Source organism: Eretmochelys imbricata, chromosome 4 (assembly GCF_965152235.1).
Source record: "Eretmochelys imbricata isolate rEreImb1 chromosome 4, rEreImb1.hap1, whole genome shotgun sequence".
Lineage (NCBI taxonomy): Eukaryota > Metazoa > Chordata > Testudines > Cheloniidae > Eretmochelys > Eretmochelys imbricata.
The window spans coordinates 131,896,733-131,916,302 of record NC_135575.1 but is presented as its reverse complement, the minus strand read 5'-3'; the positions used below and the strand labels follow the sequence as shown (position 1 = coordinate 131,916,302).

General features: G+C 40.8%; 1 protein-coding gene across 4 annotated transcripts in view; it reads left to right on the top strand.

The window, feature by feature from the left end:
• The window catches only part of KRCC1 (lysine rich coiled-coil 1), a 44,355-nt gene extending 25,550 nt beyond the window's left edge, over nucleotides 1-18,805 (top strand). The window contains exons 2-9 of one of the 4 annotated variants that reach the window (XR_013346032.1): nucleotides 1,307-1,413; nucleotides 8,149-8,256; nucleotides 8,346-8,520; nucleotides 9,247-9,525; nucleotides 10,691-10,790; nucleotides 11,924-12,869; nucleotides 17,567-17,765; nucleotides 18,698-18,805. Coding sequence is in view for 2 of the 4 variants with exons in the window: in XM_077816008.1 (XP_077672134.1) it covers nucleotides 1,307-1,413; nucleotides 8,149-8,256; nucleotides 8,346-8,520; nucleotides 9,247-9,525; nucleotides 10,691-10,790; nucleotides 11,924-12,728 (1,574 nt within the window). In the remaining 2 variants the exon portion in view is untranslated. Of the gene's footprint in view, nucleotides 1-1,306; nucleotides 1,414-7,709; nucleotides 7,912-8,148; nucleotides 8,257-8,345; nucleotides 8,521-9,246; nucleotides 9,526-10,690; nucleotides 10,791-11,923; nucleotides 13,254-17,566; nucleotides 17,766-18,697 lie in introns of those variants that run through there. The other 3 variants (XR_013346031.1, XM_077816008.1, XM_077816009.1) reach the window with 3 other exon arrangements.
• Nucleotides 18,806-19,570: the final 765 nt, after the last annotated feature.

The window sequence follows — 19,570 nt, the reverse complement described above, 5'->3', positions numbered from 1 at the left end:
ATGTTCCTTTCCTGTTCCTGAATGGGAGCTGCAGTTCCACTGGTGAATCCAATCGCCAAGGGCCGTTTCCTCCTCCAACCTTTATAAGAGCCCCCCTTAGTGGAGACATTAAAACTTGCTCTTCTTCTTTGCTTCAGTCTCCTCACCGGGATCTTCAAGGCCCTGCCAGTTCAGTGCCTGGCTGTGTTTCCTCTCGTTTCCTCGTCTCCTCTTCCCAAACATCTCTCCTAACTACACTTCCACTTCCATGCTGCCCTTTAAGGGCTTGTTGACACAAGAAAGTTGCCTGGGTTTAAATTGAGGTGTGAATTTAAGACCATTTAGTTAAACCAATGCACACCCCTATGTGGACGCTCTTCCTTTATTTTAAGAGTGGCTTTTTTGGGATTAGTTTAAGAATTTATCTACACTTGAAAATTAATTCGGATTAAGCGAAAGTGTGAATTTAAAGCACAGTCAACCTTGGATTAAGCTAAGTGGGAATAAAATGCTCTTATTCTGGGACAAGAGTGTCCACACATGGACCAGCTACTGTGCTTTAAATTCATACCATACCTTGATCCAAGTTTACTTTCAAGTGTAGGCCATCCTAAATCAACCAGGAGCAGAGTTAAACTAAACCAGAGCAAACCACTCTTAAACTGAAAAAAGCCTTCACGTAGGGGTTTGCTCCAGTTTAAGTAAATCCATTTAAAAACCAGTTTAAGGTAAACGAGTGCAACTTTTTTTGACGAGACTTCAGTGCCTTCCTCTTAGTTGTATTTTTTCTCATCTTGTTTTCTCATCTTCCTTCAAATCTGTCCTTTAAAACGCACTTCTTTTGCCAAGCCTTCCCACGCTCATGGTGAAATTCACTCCTGTGCAGAGGACTAGCACAGGACCTGTGTACTACTTCAGTCCTATTTAAGGGCCTGTTCCCATCCCATTCCTTTCAAACAGTTTCCAATCCATCTGAACTGGACTCTAAGTCCTTGGGGCAGAATCTTTGCTGTCTCTTTATTTTTATAAGGGCCAGGTACACTTATGGTTTTCTATAACTAATACCTTGATGATTCACTAGAGCAGCAGTTTTGTGGGTGAGATGGTTTAGGTAGCTTTGCAATAGTCCTTTGAAAACATAACCAGGCTCTATGTGATTTCTTGCTTTAATACATCACAATTCAGTGAATGGACCTTTGTTTCATCCTATTGCATTGGATGTAAATATGTGAACATCAACAGCAGCTGGTATGTCTCTTAAGTAAAGAAATGAAAATCTTTCTTGTCCTAGCTACTGACTGTTCCTCTCTTTAACCTTTGATTTTAGGTGGTACGTTGGACGAGGCGACGAGAAAAGATCTTTTCACAGACACCTTCTGTAAAGTGTGCGGGGCTGTGCTGCAGTTTGAGTCGCAAAGAATTTCACATTACGAGGTAAGCCATAAGGGTATGTCAGTATCCTCCTACATAATGCTACCTGTTTTTTTTCCAGTGACAATTGCATTGCATATGGGTCACTTATGGCTTTTTGTAGTGACTTATCCAAGACTCCTCATCATGGTTGGATGGTGACCAGAGTTGCATACTATGACTACCAGGATCAGTTACAGTTACCGCAGCTGAAGGGTTGTACACATGTTCTAAGTCAGTTTGGTTTGGTTCTCAAACTTTTGTACTGGTGACCCCTTTCACATAGCAAGCCTCTGAGTGTGACCCCCCCCTTATAAATTTAAAAACACTTTTTAATATATTTAACACCATTATAAATGCTGGAGGCAAAGCGGGGTTTGGGGTGGAGGCTGACAGCTCACATCCCCTCCTCCCCACGACCCGTGAAGGGTCCCAACCCCCAGTTTGAGAATCCCTGTTCTAAGTAGATTACATAGGACACAGTGAACTATAAATCATGCTGAAGGCTTTTAGTCTTGGAACTAATAAATATCTTGGGTGAATACTTTTTTGTTATAAAGTGTACTTTGCCTTTACATGGGATCCTTTGTCTGTACAGACGTTCCCAGGCACTAGTCTTTCTTCCAGTTTCAGCCAAAGCAATATAATCTCTTCACTCTCAATCTTCACAAGTTAAAGAAGTTCAGAATGTCTTCTACCTTGGGAGTTCATTATTGTTATCTACAGTAGAAACTGAGGACTTGCTCCAGCAAGGTGCTGAGTGCCCTTAACTCTTGTTCACTTCAGTTGGAGTCAAAGACACTCAGTATCTCATAGGGATCAGGCTTCAGCATGAGTTTCTCTCTTTTGGGATATGTCTTCACTGGAAAAAAAAAAAAAAAAGGTGCATTCTTAACTCAGGTTAGCTAACTTGGGTTAAAATAGCAATGAAGACATGGCAAGTCAGCTTTTCACTTGAGTTAGCAACTCAACTTAAAGCCTTTAGGGGAGCTTGAGGTTGAACTTGAGCTACTAACCTGAGTTAAAAACAGAGGTGCTGTGTCTTCACTGTTGTTTTAACCCAGATAGTTAACCTGAGCTAAGAACACACCATTTTGTTTTTTGCGGTGTAGACATACCCTTTGTTGAATCTGACCTCAACTGAGGATGCAGATAATATCCTAATGACTTCACCATTACAGGGGGAAAGGCTATTTTCCATACTGGTAATGTTTTCTGAGTCAATGTTTTAGCCAGCATCAAACTCGTGTGTAGCAGGATCTCGTTCTCTTTGGTGGCTTTGTATGGGCAGCCTGGGATTGCTCCTCTGAAGCCATGGCATCTGTTTGGATAGTATCCGCTCAGAGCAGGCAAATGACATGTTGGCCAACAGGTGACTACCATATCCTGGAACATATGTGCAGCTGTGTTTTACCAGGATAGGGTGTGGTATGAGATGGCACCTCCAGAATTAAAAAGGAACTGAAAAATGTAGGATCCTTCCTACTGGGAGGCAGAATGGCCTTGTGGTTAAGGCACAAGAGTGGGAAGCAGGAGAGCTGGGTTCTCGTCTTCATTCTGCAATAGACTTTCTCTGAGATCTTGTGTATGTTTCTTAGCCTGTCCAGGCTTCAGTGTCTCCATCTGTTAGAGAGAGATGGAACGGATAGTTGTTTCACTAAGGTGAGGATTAACTCGTGACGGTAAAGACTGCTTTTAGATCCTTGAACAGAAACCCCTATAAAAGCACTACATATTAGCATTATTGATTAACTTAACTTCTGTACCCAAAAAGATAATGGAGCAAATAATTAAGCAATCAATTTGCAAGCATCTAGAAGAAAGTAAGGTGATAAGTAACAGTCGACATGGATTTGTCAAGAATAAATAGTGTCAAACCACCCTGATAGCTCTCTTTGACAGGGTAACAAGCCTTGTGGATGGGGGGGAGCGGTAGATGTGGTATATCTTGAGTTTAGATACTGTCTCACATGACTTTCTCATAAACAAACTAGGGAAATGCAACCCTGATGGAGCTACTATAAGGTGGGTGCAAAACTGGTTGGAAAACTGCTCCCAGAGAGTAGTTATCAGTGGTTCACAGTCAAGCTGGAAGTGCATAACAAGTGGGGTCCCGCAGGGATCAGTTGTGGGTCTGGTTCTGTTCAATATCTTTATCAATTATTTAGATAATGGCATAGAGAGTACACTTATAAAGTTTGCGGATGATACCAAGCTGGGAGGGGTTGCAAGTAATTTGAAGGATAGGATTAAAATTCAAAATGATCTGGACAAACTGGAGACATGGTCTGAAATAAATAGGATGAAATTCAATAAGGACAAATGCAAAGTACTCCATTTAAGAAGAAACAATCAGTTGCACACATAGAAGATGGGAAATGACTGCCTAGGAAAGAGTACTGCGGAAAGGGATCTGGGGATCATAGTGGACCATAAGCCAAATATGAGTCAACAGTGTTACACTGTGGCAAAAAAAGAAAACATCATTCTGGGATGTATTAGCAGGAGTGTTGTAAGCAAGACACGAGAAGTAATTCTTACACTCTACTCTGTGCTGATTAGGCCTCTGCTGGAGTATTGTGTCCAGTTCTGGGCACCACATTTCAGGAAAGATGTGGACAAATTGGAGAAAGTCCAGAGAAGATCAACAGAAATTATTAAAGGTCTAGAAAACATGACCTATGAGGGAGGATTGAAAAAAATGGGTTTGTTTAGTCTGGAAAAGAGAAGACTGAGAGGGGACTTGATAACAGTTTTCAAGTACCTAAAAGGTTGTTACAAGGAGGAGGAAGAAAAAATGTTGTTCTTAACCTCTGAGGATAGGACAAGAAGCAATGGGCTTTAAATTGCAGCAAGGGTGGTTTAGGTTGGACATTAGGAAAAACTTCCTAACTGTCAGGGTGGTTAAGCACTGGAATAAATTGCCTAGGGAGGTTGTGGAATCTCCATCATTGGAGATTTTTAAGAGCAGGTGTCATAAATATAAAGAGAAGGGTAAACACCTTTAAAATCCCTCCTGACCAGAGGAAAAACCCTTTCACCTGTAAAGGGTTAAGAAGCTAGGATAACCTCGCTGGCACCTGACCAAAATGACCAATGAGGAGACAAGATACTTTCAGAAGCTGGGGGGAGGGAGAAACAAAGCCTCTCTCTCTCTCTCTCTCTGTGTGATGCTTTTGCTGGAGACAGAACAGGAATGGAGTTTTAGAACTTAGTAAGTAATCTAGCTAGATATGCATTAGATTCTGATTCCTTTAAATGGCTGAGAAAATAAGCTGTGCTGAATGGAATGTAGATTCCTGTTTTTGTGTCTTTTTGTAACTTAAGGTTTTGCCTAAAGGGATTCTCTATGTTTTGAATCTGATTACCCTGTAAGGTATTTACCATCCTGATTTTACAGAGGTGATTCTTTTTACTTCTGTTAAAATTCTTCTTTTAAGAATCTGAATGCTTTTTCATTGTTCTTAAGATCCAAGGGTTTGGGTCTGTGTTCACCTATGCAAATTGGTGAGGATTTTTATCAAGCCTTCCCCAGAAAAGGGGGTGTAAAGGTAAGGGAGGATTTTGAGGGGAAAGATGTTTCCAAATGGGCTCTTTCCCAGTAATATACCGGTTAGACATTTGGTGGTAGCAACGATAAAGTCCAAGGGCAAAAGGTAAAATAGTTTGTACCTTGGGGAAGTTTTAAGCTAAGCTGGTAAGAGTAAGCTTAGGAGGTTTTCGTGCAGGTCCCCACATCTGTACGCTAGAGTTGAGAGTGGGGAAGGAACCTTGACAGCAGGTTAGGCAAACACCTGTCAGGGATGGTTTAGATCAGTAGTTCTCAAAGCCAGTCCGCCGCTTATTCAGGGAAAGCTCCTGGCAGGCCGGGCCGGTTTGTTTACCGGCCATGTCAGCAGGTTCGGCCAATCGTGGCTCCCACTGGCCGTGGTTCGCCACTCTAGGCCAATGGAGGCTGTGGGAAGTGACGCAGGCCGAGGGATGTGCTGGCTGCCCTTTCCGCAGCCCCCGTTGGCCTGGAGTGGCGAACCGCTGCCAGTGGGAGCTGCAGTCAGCCAAACTTGCTGATGTGGCAGGTAAACAAACCGGCCCGGCCCGCCAGGGGCTTTCCCTGAACAAGCGGCGGACCGGCTTTGAGAGCCTCTGGTCTAGATAATGCTTGTTCCCTGCACTCATGGCAGGACTAGGACTACATGACCTCTTGAGGTCCCTTCCAGTCCTATGATTCTATGATTAATAAATATTATTATACAATCTTTATACAGTTGTGGCTCTCTTGCTATATCAATGCAATCTGTAAGTGTGAAAGCAGCTTTTCATAGTTTCATAGAGTTTAAGGCCAGAAAGGACCATTAGATCATCTAGTCTGACTCCTATATTGAGCCCAATAATTTGGTTTAGACCAAAGCATTTCAGTCCTCAGGAGACTGAACAGTTATGTGCCCTAAGCAGAGAACAGGAGAGACTGAGGTGACATGACCAATGCAATAACGGAATTGATTAGTTGCGATATGCCCAGAAGATCCTACCAGGAGAACCAGGCCCCATGATGCAGAAGAAGGTGAAAACCCACAAAGGTCCCTGCCAGTCTACCTGGGGAAAAAATCCTTCCCAACCACAGACAGATTCATAGATTACAAAGTCTGGAGGGACCACTGTGACCATCTAGTCTGACTTCCTGTATAACACACCCCATAAACTTCCTTAAAATAATTCCTAGAGCAGATCTTTTAGAAAAACATCCAATCTTGATTTAAAAACTGCCAGTAGTGGATAATCCACCACAACTCTTGATAAATTGTTCCAATGGTTAATTACCCTCACTGTTAAAAATTTATTTTCAGTCTTAATTTGTCTAGCTTCAACTTCCAGCCAATGGATCATGTTATACTTTTCTCTGCTAGATTGAAGAGCAAATTGTCAAATATTTGATCCCCATGTAGATACTTCTAGACAGTGATCAAGTCACCCCTTAAACTTCTCTCTGTTAGACACAAGGAGCTTATGATATTTAGCTTATCCCTGTAAGGCATGTTATCTAATCCTTTAATCATTCTCATGGCTCTTCTCTGAACTCTACAATTTATCACTATTCTTCTTGAATTGTGAACCCAGCAGCAGATACAGTATTTCAGCTGTGATTGCACCCGTGCCAGTACAGAGGTAAAACAACATCTCTGCTCCTACTTTAGGGTCCCCTGTTTATGCATCCAAGGATCATGTCAGCCTTTTTGGCCACAGCATCACACTGGGACTCGCATTCATCTGATTATCCACCATGATCCCCAAGTCTTTTTCAGAGTCACTGCTTCCCAGGATAGTCCCCCATCCTATAAGTATGGCCTGCATTCTTTGTTCTTAAATGTATACATTTACATTTGTCAGATTAAAATGCATATTGTTTTCTTGCATCCACTTTACCAAGCAATCCAGATTGCTCTATTTCAGTGACCTGTTCTCTTCTTCATTCACCGCTCACCAAATCGTTGTGTCATCTGCAAATTTTATCAGCAGTTATTTTATGTTCTCTTCCGGGTCATTGATAAAAATATTAAATAGCATGAATCAGCGAACCAATGCCTGTATGTTGATGCCTCACTTACAATTACATGTTGAGACCTATCAGTTAGCTAGCTTTTAACCTATTTAATAAGTGCCATGTTAATTTTATATTCTAGTTTTTTAATCAAAATGTTGTAGAAGTCTATCAACATTATTATCTTTATCAGCCAAATTTGTAATCTCATCTAAAAAAGTTAGTTAGTTTTACAGTATGTACTTTCCATAACACTGTGTTGGTTGGCATTAATTATTTACCCTCTGGTAATTCTTTATTAATAGAGTCCCATATGAGTAGCTCCATTATCTTGCCAGGGATCAGTGTCAGATTGACCGGCCTGTAATTACCCAGGTTATCGCATTTTCTCTTTTTAAATATTGACCCAGTATTTGCTTTCTTCTGGAACTTCTTCCTCAGTGTTCCAAGAATTATTAAAAATCAACACTAACAGTTCAGTGAGCTCCTCAGCGAGCTCTTCTAAAACTCTTAGATGCAAGGTATCTGAGCCTGCTGATTTAAAAATGTCTGGCTTTAGAAGCTGCTGTTCGACATCCTCCTGAGATACTAGTGGAATGGAACAAGTGTTATTGTATGATATGACTACATCATCTGTTTTTTCCCAAATATGGAACCGATATTTATGGGATGTTTCAGTCTTTTCTGCATCGTTATTGATAATTCTACCATTTCCATCTAGTAATGGACCAGTACGTTTATTACGATTATCTGACAGATCTGGCAACCAGTTTGATCCTGAGCGTGTGAACAAGACCTACCCGCCAAACATCTAAGGGGATTATCTGAACCACCTCAGAGTATCGGTGTCTTGTCTCCAGCTGTGGCCCATCCCTCATGCTTCAGAGGAACACAAAACAAACAAAAAAAGCCCCCAACCCAGAATACGTCTGGCCAATTGTGATACAGGGATGAAGGGGAGGAGGATTCCTTCCTGACCCCTTCAGGTAACCAGCTGAAGCCTAGAAGCATGAGATTTAGATTATAGTCATTGTCTTAATGCAGAGCTGCAAGTGTTATGAGTGTGCTGAGGGCAGTGCAGAGCTTCCTGTTCTCTCTGTGTACCATGAAGGAAGGGAATGAACAGGGGGATTCTCAGATTTTGACAAAACAAATCTTAATTTCTGGGTAAATCAACACATGGGTCCTTGTTAATGGAGTAGGAATAATTTTTCTCTTTCCAGGGCAAAAAGCATGCTCAGAAAGTTCGCCTTTATTTCCAAATGCGCAGTGAACAAGATGACGGACAAGAGCCTGGCAAACAGAAGAGACCAGATCATGTGAACTTTCAGGTAACATTTCCTCTTCAGATCTCTGGCTAAGATGTTAAATGAGCTCTTTGTTGTTGAACCCTTGTAACTGAGCTTGTCTTTGGTTTCAGGTGGATGGGAGTGGAGTGGTGGACAAAAACAAATATTGCAATCTTTGCAACATGGTTTTTACTTCTCCAGTTGTTGCTCAGTCTCATTACCTGGGAAAAATACATGCCAAAAAGCTGAAGCAATTATCAGGAGACCAACCTCAAGTGCCTGCACAGAACACTCAACCACAAACAGGTGAGAACTAAATGGGCTTTGTGTCCTACGTGGTGCAGGTATTTTATTGTCACTTCTCTGAAACAGATAAAGTGAAGCATTGACCATCTTCCCAGCACTACTACTTCACTGTGCTTTTATTGAAGTGTGGCAGAAGGTATGATGACTCAAGATGCAACCATCAAGTGAAAGAATGAAGACACTGTTGCTTAATCAGAGTCAGCAAGTCCATAGCAAAGGACTGGGAGTCAGGGACCCTTGCGTTATAATCCCTCTTCTACCACTGACTGTGGCTGTAAGCAAATGTCTCCATTTTTCCATCTGAAATGCAACTAACACCACTTCTACTCTTGGGGTATTGTGAGGGTTGATTGCAGCCCTTAGCAGGCATGATACTAATTGCTAAATTAGTATTACTGATTATTAAGAAAATCACACAACTGAGACTAGCATCTTGTGCAAGTCCTAGGGTTGAAACCTAAAGTATCTTTCGTGTTCTCGTGCCACGCATTCAGTATACCTGCAGGAGCTGGAAGAAGGTGACTTGGTGGTGACAGAAGCTCACATGCCTGGTGAGCCCATTCTCCTCTGTGAGATGAGAGAGACTGAGGATTATTTTCTCTCTTGAACAGTGTTGTCTGGAGGCCCCAGGGTTGCCATTCTGCTGCTCTCGCTTTTCAACTCCAGTAGTTCAATACTTGGTTCTAAAGAACTGTTCCAGACTTTCCTTTGTTGTGCTGTTAACAGGTTCCCCCGCTGGGCCTTCTACATCTCTGGCACTCCAGCAGCCCTCAGCTGAGAAGCTCCCCCAGGAGCTGAATGTTGAAGAGTCCACGTCATCCTCTAGCATTGCTTTGGATTTAAATGATCCAGACAAGTATTGCAAGCTCTGCTCAGCTCCCTTCAATAATCCATTGATGGCCCATCAACATTATGTTGGCAAGAAGCACAAAAGGAACGAAGCACGGAAGAAGATGATGGCGGAGATGGGAGAGGAAGCTGTTCCTGCGGAATCCAGTGCAAATGGTAAGTGAGCTATGGGGAATTATTCCAGGGTCTTCACTGATTATAGCTGGGTGTTGGATGGTGCCTGATTTGTGCAAGGAAGTGAGGGCTCATTCTTCTGTTTTGGACTCAGTTTGTTTTCACCTTTTCCTTTGCGCTGTCACTGTTAGATTTTATGGTCTCTGAACACCTTTGCTTTGGAAAATATTTCCAGATGGCCCTGAGATCCAAATCCAGTTCTCATTGAACTTTGGCAGCAAAACTCTCATTGACTTTAATGGGAACCGGATCTGGCCCTCAATGAACTGCCAACCCTTCCTATACTAGAACTCAAGATCTGGATCTGACTCCGTATTCAAATGTTGCTGTTTATATATTTCAGATCTCATTAGATGAATCAGGCTGTTGATCATAAATAAACTCGAGGAATACACTTTGATGCCAAACAATAGCCTGTTGGGATTGGGTGTATTTGCTGAATTTGTCTGATAGATAAGGTTGTTGGCTTTTGAGGTGGGGCATTTATTTACTGATTTTGCTGTGTTTGGAAATATTGATGCTTCAGCTTCTAAAGGGCGGTGCGGGGGGGGGGGAATGACGTGACTTAGTAAAGCACAAGCCTTTCCTTCTCAGACCTTACCATGTATTCACTTGAGGCTACATGTGTTACATCCATTATGTACCATGTTGAAATTTCTCTAGGCATCATCCAGCATTCTCTACTCAGGAGATGCCCTTGTCTAAGCTAATACTACTGTATTTAGACTGGATGGTCCGGTTTATATTGTGAATGCTTTATACTTTATCCACACTGTGTATTTACAGTAATACTTCAATTTCCAGCACAGTTATCCTTCTTGTCAGCACTTGGGTACCAAGGTAATAGACCCTCTAGAAATATAGACGGAGAGCTCATTATCAATGTCCATAAATAATAATCTCATTATTTAGATCATGCCCATAATATACTATATGCTTTAAGGTTTACTATCACAGACCCAAATTCTCATGTAACTAGAACAAAACAAAATCTGTTTACTGCAGAAACTTTGCATCTGTCTGTAGAAGATTTTAGGAGGACGCTGTCTCTATAAAATGGCAGTTGCTTAAGGGAGTAGACAAAATGTGCTTTGTGTTTTGCTGTTTGTTTGCAATCTCTTTAACCTGCAGCTCTCTGTTCTTTCAGCAGTTGGAGTTGGTAACTACATATGTCCTATATGTAACATCACTCTTACGTCTATAGAAATGTACCAGTCCCATATGCAAGGAAATAAACATCAGATTAAGTAAGTCTTTTGTCACTGGGGCAACTTGCATTGGCCACTGTCAGAAGACAGGAGACTGGGCTAGCTGGACCTTTGGTCTGACCCAGTATGGCCGTTTTTATGTTTTTACTGTACATCTCTGGCTGCACCACTGCACTGCTGGTTCAAGTTTCTGTTAAAGAGTAGGAGGATTGGAGGGGGTGCCCATCTTGTGCCGCAGCCTCTGGTGGCTGCTCTGTTAATTGGCTTTGACGTTGCACATTTATTCTGCTGACTTAAATAGACACCAACAATTTAAAAATCACACTCAGATCAAAAATGTGTCTACCACTGGATGATAACATCATCTCCCTCCCTTCCCCACTCCCCAGATCAGCTCACGGAGCTTTCTCTCTCACACACACACACTCAATTCTGGATGTTCCTTGCCTGCGGAAAAGGCCTGCACAGTTTTTCCTTACTAATTTTGCCAGATGGAGGCAGCACCACATACTTCGGTATGGAGCCTTCTGTGCTCAATCACCGTTGGAGGGAATGGCCTGTAATGTAAGGTTACCATTGCCGTGGCGATTTAGGACCTGATCCCAAACAGTGTGGAGAGCCTGCAACTCTCATTGGCCTCCATGAAAGTTGCTGCACACCCAACACCTGTTGGAAACAGACCCTGTTAATATTAAACAACCTATATAAATAATATAGTAAACTAGTTTATTTACAATCTAGATAGAGGAAAGTCTTTAAATCTCTGTGTCCAGCTAGTTTAACAGTTTGTGGCTTTAATCTCTCTCTACATTCACAAATGGTATAATACTTTACTATCTGGATTCTGTACCACAGAAAGCTGGGAAGACAGGATGTTTTTTTTTCCCCCTTCTCTCCTGCCTTCCCCCCCACACCATTTTTTCCTTTCCTTTCCCCTAGTCGCATCTTTTTAAAAAACAAGACAAAACTGCTGGTCATAATAATACTTAGCACTTATGTGTGCTTTTCAAGGCATCTTCTCCGCTTAGGTGTAAATGTACTATGTAACATGCCACATCTAAACCAGGAAGACATAAAAGTCTTTACCTGACATTCTACCATAGTTCAAAAAGGAAACAGGCCAAAAAGTAGATTCGTTTTAGTAACTAAGATTTTATATCTGATTCTTGCAGAGAAACCATGGTTGTCAACCTCATAAAGAATTCAAAGAAAACATATGACTCCTTTCAAGATGAATTAGAAGATTACATTAAAGTGCAAAAAGCTAGAGGACTGGAACCAAAAACATATTTCAGAAAAGCAGAGGAGGAAGAGTTTGTAAACTATGAGTTAGAAGCTGTAAATGATTCTGATAATATTGTATCTTCCAATGTTACATTTGAACAAGGACAGCATTCCATCCTCTTCTCAGAAACATACATGTCATCACATGCTGTTGAAAACAGGTCTCTGTGCTGGTCACCAGCTCATGAGAATAGGCTAAGACTAGAAAACATGGCTAAATGTCATGACAGCAAGGAATATTATTCAGAAATGCAAACATCTCAGGTGACCTCTTTCAAAGATGACAGCTATGGCGTATCATCTGCAGAATCCAGTGACTGCTACAAACACATCTCTTCTGATAATAGCACCCGCTCCTATAGGAAAGGCCGAAAGCTTCGAAGGAAGCATGAAGAGGGGGAAAAACATACTGGGGAAGGAGAAGAGAAACACAACAAAGAAGCCACAAAGCAGAAGAGAAAGGAAAACAGTGAAGACACAGATTCTGGAAAGGACAGAGAAATGCAAAAGCGAAGAAAGATTGATCTAGATTCAACTCACGAGAAAAAATCAAAGCACAGTAAAGACAAAAGAATTAAAGAAATACCCACTGAGAAAGAGAGTAGAAAGCACAAAAAGGATAAAAGGAAACTACAGCCTGATGGCAAAACAGAAGAAGAGATACTTTGGGATGAATCTATCCTGGGATTCTAATAGAGGTTTTGATTAACTTTATGAAGTCGGTATTTTTTGTAGTCTCTCTTAACCATGATGTACTATGTTATGACTCAATAATTTTTGTCCCACTCTGTGGAAGCAAGAAAAAGCCTGACTTCTGAAAGTATTGGGTAGTAGGTATGAATCAGCTTTTAATAATCTCATACACACAACAGTCCTACAACAACATGAATTGAAAGCCTATAATCTGTTCTGGAATGTACTTCAAATATGGGTCAGTAGCTATACCATTCCTTTTGGAGTTTTATCACAGTGTCTCTTCCAAATCATATTACTGGCATTAATGTGGAGAATTTGATTATTCTTCCATTAGTATACAGAATCTTGTAAAATAAATAAGTACACAGTATTCCCAACCCTCCCTGTTCCAGTTTCACTAAAGGCTTTTAAGGGGAATGTGAAAAATATTTAGGTTTTTTGGTTCCAATTATTTACAACTGTTATTTTTCCCTCAGTTCTGAGTGAAAAGAGAGTCTATTAAACATGTAACTGATTGTCAGACATATGTTGTCCAGTATATTTTTCTCATAGCTGTGATCCAAATTTTTAGTTTAAAAAATACTGATAAAGTACCATATGCAAAATCAATTTCAGTTGGTAATTGCCACTCTGATTCAAGATAATTTACTTAAAATCTGCAACTATCAGTGGTGGAATAGAGCTTGATTTGAAAAACAAACAAACAAACAATGCTTGAAAAATAAAAGAACAACTTTGTTGGGGGGAGGGTTAGAAATAAAATTTTACTAGCTCTTCATTCACAATATGAAACTAGATCCTTTTGATAGAGAACTAATGTAATATTTGGTGTCCTATAGTACATGAAATGAGTTGGTGTTCTCAGGCTGCCTTTGTGCTACTATCAGGTCCTGGGCTTAATGGGCCATTGAGACTGGAACTACCTTTGCACCCTTACAGATGGTCCTTCTATGGCAGGGTTGAGTCACATGAGCAAAGGAGTTGGGGGGATAATGCACAGTGCCTGCATATGGCAGTGGTTTTCAATCTGTGGTCCACGGACCCCTGGGGGTCTGCAGGCTATGTCTAAGATTTCCAAAGGGGTCCGCACCTTCAATTGACATTTTTAGGGATCCATACAACAACAAAGAAAGGTTGAAAACCACTGGCCTGTGATGTCTAAGGTCTTTGGCTAAAGGAGGATAGGAGTTTCCCTTGCTGTCATTCTTTCACCTTAGGAGTGTTAAATTGACTCTGAAATGCTGTTCTACTCACCAAAAGAATGATTGGTCTGTCATGTAAATGCTGCACATGCTACTTATCAAACGTTCTCATCCAACATATGTGATATGGACCTCTATTTTATATTGAGAGGTTATAATTTTCTAGCCATTCATATTATATAAATAATGTGGTTCATATTTTTTCCAAATATTTATTTGCCTGTATTTGCAAATTTGTGTCAATAGGTATTTATACGACAGTCCATTTTTAAAACACTTACCAAGCCCATTTAAAAAAAATACTTACCATGTATTGCGAGTACATGTTTACTATATATACTGTTTTTAACTGTCAACTATCATACACTTTTTTCCTCCCTAGTTGCAAAAGCATCTAGATACTGTTGATAACTAAAGGAAAGTGTGCCAATTTTAGGTTATTAATCTAATTGAACCCACAGAAGCATGGGAATTTTGAGTTGAGGCACAGATGAAGGCCCCGATTCTACAATCAGATCTGCATGGATGGACAATGTCATCTGCATGGAGACCTATTCAAGTCTGTGGTGCTCCATGCAGGCTCAAGGCTCTATCTGCACAGATGCGATTGCAGAATCGGGGACTTAATCTGTAACACATTCTTTTCTAAATTTGTATATTGTGAGGGTCTTTAAACAGACAACTGCTGTATATCAGCACAATAAGAATGAGCTATGGGCAGATTTTCAGTCTTAACTGTGAACTTCATTGTTGCATTAAGACTGCTTGAATGTAGGCTCAATGTGAGACAGGATAATCTAACGGTTAGAATGAGGGACTGGGAATCAGGACTCCTGGACTCCATTCCCAGTTCTTCCACTGGCTTGCCACATGACCTTGCCGAAGTCACTTCACCTTGTGCTTCAGTTTCTCCATCCGTAAATTAGGTATAATAATAATTACCTCTAAGAGAGAGATTGTAAGCTATACTGTTTGTAAAGAGTGTGGTGATCTTCAGCTAAAATGTGCTGTGTGAGTGCAACGAGTGTGTATCTTAAGGGAGGATTTTAGAATTTCCTGTGCACACCTGTCTTTTTCTCCCTGGTATGTGGTACATTAAAATATCCGTTGTGATATCCATTACAGATATGTTTGAAAAAGGTTATGACTAAATAGGACCTTTCTCCTGCACTTTCAAAAGCAGGAGAAAAGTCTGGTTGACTGTGAAATAGAATATGTAGCCGAATGATGTCATCTGAAAGCTGTACAGGGTACAATTTTTAAAGATAAATGTGAACTTCTGAATATACCCTATATGCCCCCAGCTCAGCAAGGTACATTGTGACTATTCACATCTTAAACGTAGTCATGCACTTAACCTACCTTGCTGAGTCCGGATTTAGGCCTTTAAAATCTCTCCTAGCAGCATCTCTATAAAGTGAAGATTAAGAGGTATTCTATTTTAAATGTAGTATATGGTCTGAATACAATGCCCTTCAACTAGCTCCTGTAACTGTAGTTCAAATTTATTATAAAAGTACAATATATTATTTTTATTTCTGGGTTAGTGTAATTGCATAGGGATATTACCATAGATATAAAAATATATCAGGTGAACAAATGTTCAGAGTGTTTTAAATATTGGAATAAGACATTAATTTGATAATTAAGCATTCCTAAAATTCTTGTAAGTAGCATTTGGGCTATTACTCATGTTACTGTGGTAAAATGCTTAGCAGTATTTTTAAAAATGGGACCAAATTGCAGTGAAGTAGCTAAATGATCGTTGTCAATTAGTTTAGGGTTTTCTCTATATCTCATTTATTTTATGCCCTGTTGCTTTTCGTAATACCTCTTTAGAGTGGGGAGAGTATCATTCTAAATGTCCTGAACCTCTGAGTCATGAAACGGAGCCCACCATCTGTATTCGGATCCCTCTAAAAGTTAGTGACTGTTGGTTTAAAAAAATGTGTTTATCCATCAGATACTGAGGTGAAAGCATCCGGCTGTGATTCAAGAGATCTCTGTTATCTTCCCAGCTGTTCCACAGACTTCCTGTATGACCTTGGGCAACTCTCTTAATTTCTCTGTGCCTTAGTTTCCCCATTTGTAAAAATGGGCTGATAATAGTTTCATGGTATTGTGAGGATTAATCCATTAATTTTTGTGAGGCGTGCAGATACTATAGTGTTAGGCTTATAAAAATGCTTATAAATAAAGATATAAATGTACAGTGATGACCAAAAATGAGCATAAATGCCACAATTTTTTCACTTTCTACAGAAAGTCTTAAAAACAAACAGAACTATTCCTTCTAAAGAGGGTTCAACCTTCAAAAGAAAAATGAACTCATTTTAGCAATCACTCTTGTCAGATCAAAAGTTGGGCCTAAACACCATATGATATATTTTCAATAAATGCAGAGTGTCTTAATTTCAGAAGGCTACAGGAAAAGCACATAAGGCTGCTGTTTCATGCATGATGAGCTGCATGTGAGAAATTGGAGCAGCAATTTAGGCCTAAATTCTCAACTTGTGATTTTGGGGTGTCAAACTTAGAGATCTCTTAAAGGGCCCCCTGATTTTCAGAAAATGCTGAGGACTTGCTCTCTCAAAATTAAGCTCTGTTAAGGTGTCTCAAGTTGGCCACCCAGAATCACTACTCGCTTTTGGAAAACGTAGGGCTTCGTGTGCCAACTCTTTCACCTCTGGAGATGTGGGCTCCCCTACTTGTGTCCCAAGTCAAAGTGAACTTGCTGATCTGATCTTAGAATGTGAAATTCTCTGCTGCACACACATGCCGCCTTCTCTAAAGAGGGAAAAGAGGGAGTATTGCATGTCCGGACTGAAGTAATTGCCAGACCCATGACATGAAACTTGTACCATGCCTTTCTGCGAATGCATAGTGCTTTCCTGTGCTTGCTTAGCCCGCTTTCAACTTCTACACTATTTTTAACCAGTATGCTTAACAAGTCACCTGATACACGATCCCCTCCACATACGGCCAAACTGGTTGTGGCTTCATTCACATTATCTCATTAAGGCCCCACTCCCACAAGGTGCTGAGTGACTACAATTCTGCCTGAAGTCTTCACCCGAGTACAGGACTATTCCAACGAGAGGTAAGGTTGCTCAGCACCTTGAAAGATTAGGCCCTTATACCCAACCCTGCTCCCTTTGAAGTCAATAGAAGTTTTGCTGAGTTCACCTGGATTAGGATCAGGCCCTAAATATTTAAGGGATAGGGATGCATAATCTTCGCATGTCTCTCTCTTGGTGTAATATGCCATACAAGGCCAAATCAGGAATAAAGATCCATGCATTAGTCTGTGAAATCCATATCCATTATTCACTGTCATGCAGTTTTATGAACTAGAGCGTTCAGTACAGTTCTGAATTATTAGATGAAAACTCTTGGGCATGATTCTCATTTACGCTAAGGCCCCTTTATGCACTCTGGCACGGTATGTAGGTAATATGCCTTAAAGCGGGCATAGTTTACATGTATATCATTTTAAGGTGCTTTGACTCCCAGAGTGATGTAAAAGTGCTCTATTGTAAATGAGATTCAGGCTCTCAAATCTGAGGGAGAATGTCACCCTAGATCTTTAACTGGCTGCTCTATGTTTTTTGTCTCTGCCTCTCTCTTTTTTAGATTAGCAGATGAAAGAAAACAATCTCTCATCCTAAGGAAAGAGGAGAGCTCTGGGCAGACCACACACATCAACCACACTCCTCTCTCTCTGCTGTCTCAGCCATTCATGTGGCGAAAGTGTTATGTAGGCTAATGCGTGCAAAGCCATGCACACAGTGTGCAGCTTGGCTGTAAGCAGTGGGTGCTGGCACAGCATCAGGTACGTACAGTATTGGGTGCAGAAGTAGTCACGATGCCATAACCCCTCCTGCTCTTCCCTTTCACATTGTCCTGCTTCTCTTCATATGTGACAAAACAGGAAAGCTAATGTCAGTGGGGAATAAGAAATCCAGATATACTTTTGTGCTGATGTCCAGTCTCTATCTTCTTTATGATGACTGTTTGGTCTGCTGTAGCTTTTATACTAGAGTATTATTTTACTCTAATATCTGTGATGATTTAGTAGCAGGGACTGCTTCTAGCCTTGCCCGTATCCCACTGGCAACCCGATTGAAACCACTAGTTCTGTTTTATGGAAGGGCACAAAAGACGGCAGGATGGAGGCATATATATTTAACAATATAATATGTTCTACCAGTGGTAGCATAACTGTAACAAACATCTTTTTATAAAGCTGTATACAGTAACCCTGTTGCGTACAAAGAGCAACCGTTACACAGGTAAATGACTTACGTGTCTTTGCTCACATTGTGGGGCTCTGGTGTTATCGCAGTTCCCACAAGTGCAGAGCTAGGGTAGTTCAATGTGATCACAACAGCAAGATGTATGCATCTCAAGTATGATCCAGAATGTGCCTGTGTTACATTTGATGGATCACAGGAGAAATATAACCTGAGCCCCAAATGTTCTAACCCTTGTGTTTAAATAATAATAATAAGTAAAAATTTAAGCGCCTAAATCAGTGTCTTGGTTTTCAGAAGTGCTGATCATGTGCAGCTCCAGTTGACTTCACTGGAAATTGTGGATGCTCAGCACTTCTGAAAATCAAAGGCTACCTATTTAGGTGCCTAAAAATGAATTTGAAAAAATTTGAACATTCTGATCTTAATAAAATCAAGGATAGTTGTGAAATGCTGCAAACATGACTTCTTAAACTCACTCATTCTTTCCTATGTGTGTTTATTTGTCTAGTGGGCCTACGAAAATGAGCTTCCCACCACTTGCTGTGCTATGCTAGCTGGCTTGTCTTGTCACATTCACCATTGAATAATGCTGGTGCCTGCCTATAGAGGTAAGGTAAGTCTGTTGATTTTCCCCCTGTCCTCCCACCCCATATTGTGTGGTGGTTGCAGGTCTCTGATAATGTTTGTTTTAATCTGATACACACAGAGAAGTGTATTTGTATTAGGTTTTGGTGACTAGCTGTATAAAGTACATAACTCTTCCTGTTGTTCTGATACACAGTACAAATGATGGCTCATGCAGTCATATATAATCAGACTGATTCTATTGCCATTCTAATCTGTATGTGTGTCCTTTGAATGCATTTACAAGGGGCTAATGCTCTGCACGAGCATTTAAAAAATAAACGCAAAAGAAACCTGTTAAATTAACATTACAGTTCTGAGTGAATATAGCCAAAGTCAAGGATATTCAGAATGAAGGCTTCCTCCCTATCTCTCCACGTCCTGCTGATATCAGCCACAACCTTCATCGTGGTTGCAGAAGCAGTGCTGGAGAGGCCTTCGTCCATGCTTTAATCTTAGAATGCCTGGTATATTTACAGTAAATAGATGACTCCATCCTCGATTCACACTCCTGTGAATATTGGTGACCACAGATTGGCCCCGATCCTGCAGTCTGATTCACATGGACTGATGTCCATAGGATACTGCACAAGTGTGAGATCTGCCAGCATGGATCAGATTGGCGGATCAGGGCCACTCTATGTAAGATTAGTGCCTGATCTCAAATCTCTGTGTAGGCTGGACTCAAGAGAGTAAGGTGCAAACATCACTTACCTCCCCCCAGCCCTGTTGATTTATGTTTAATTCTGTCATTATT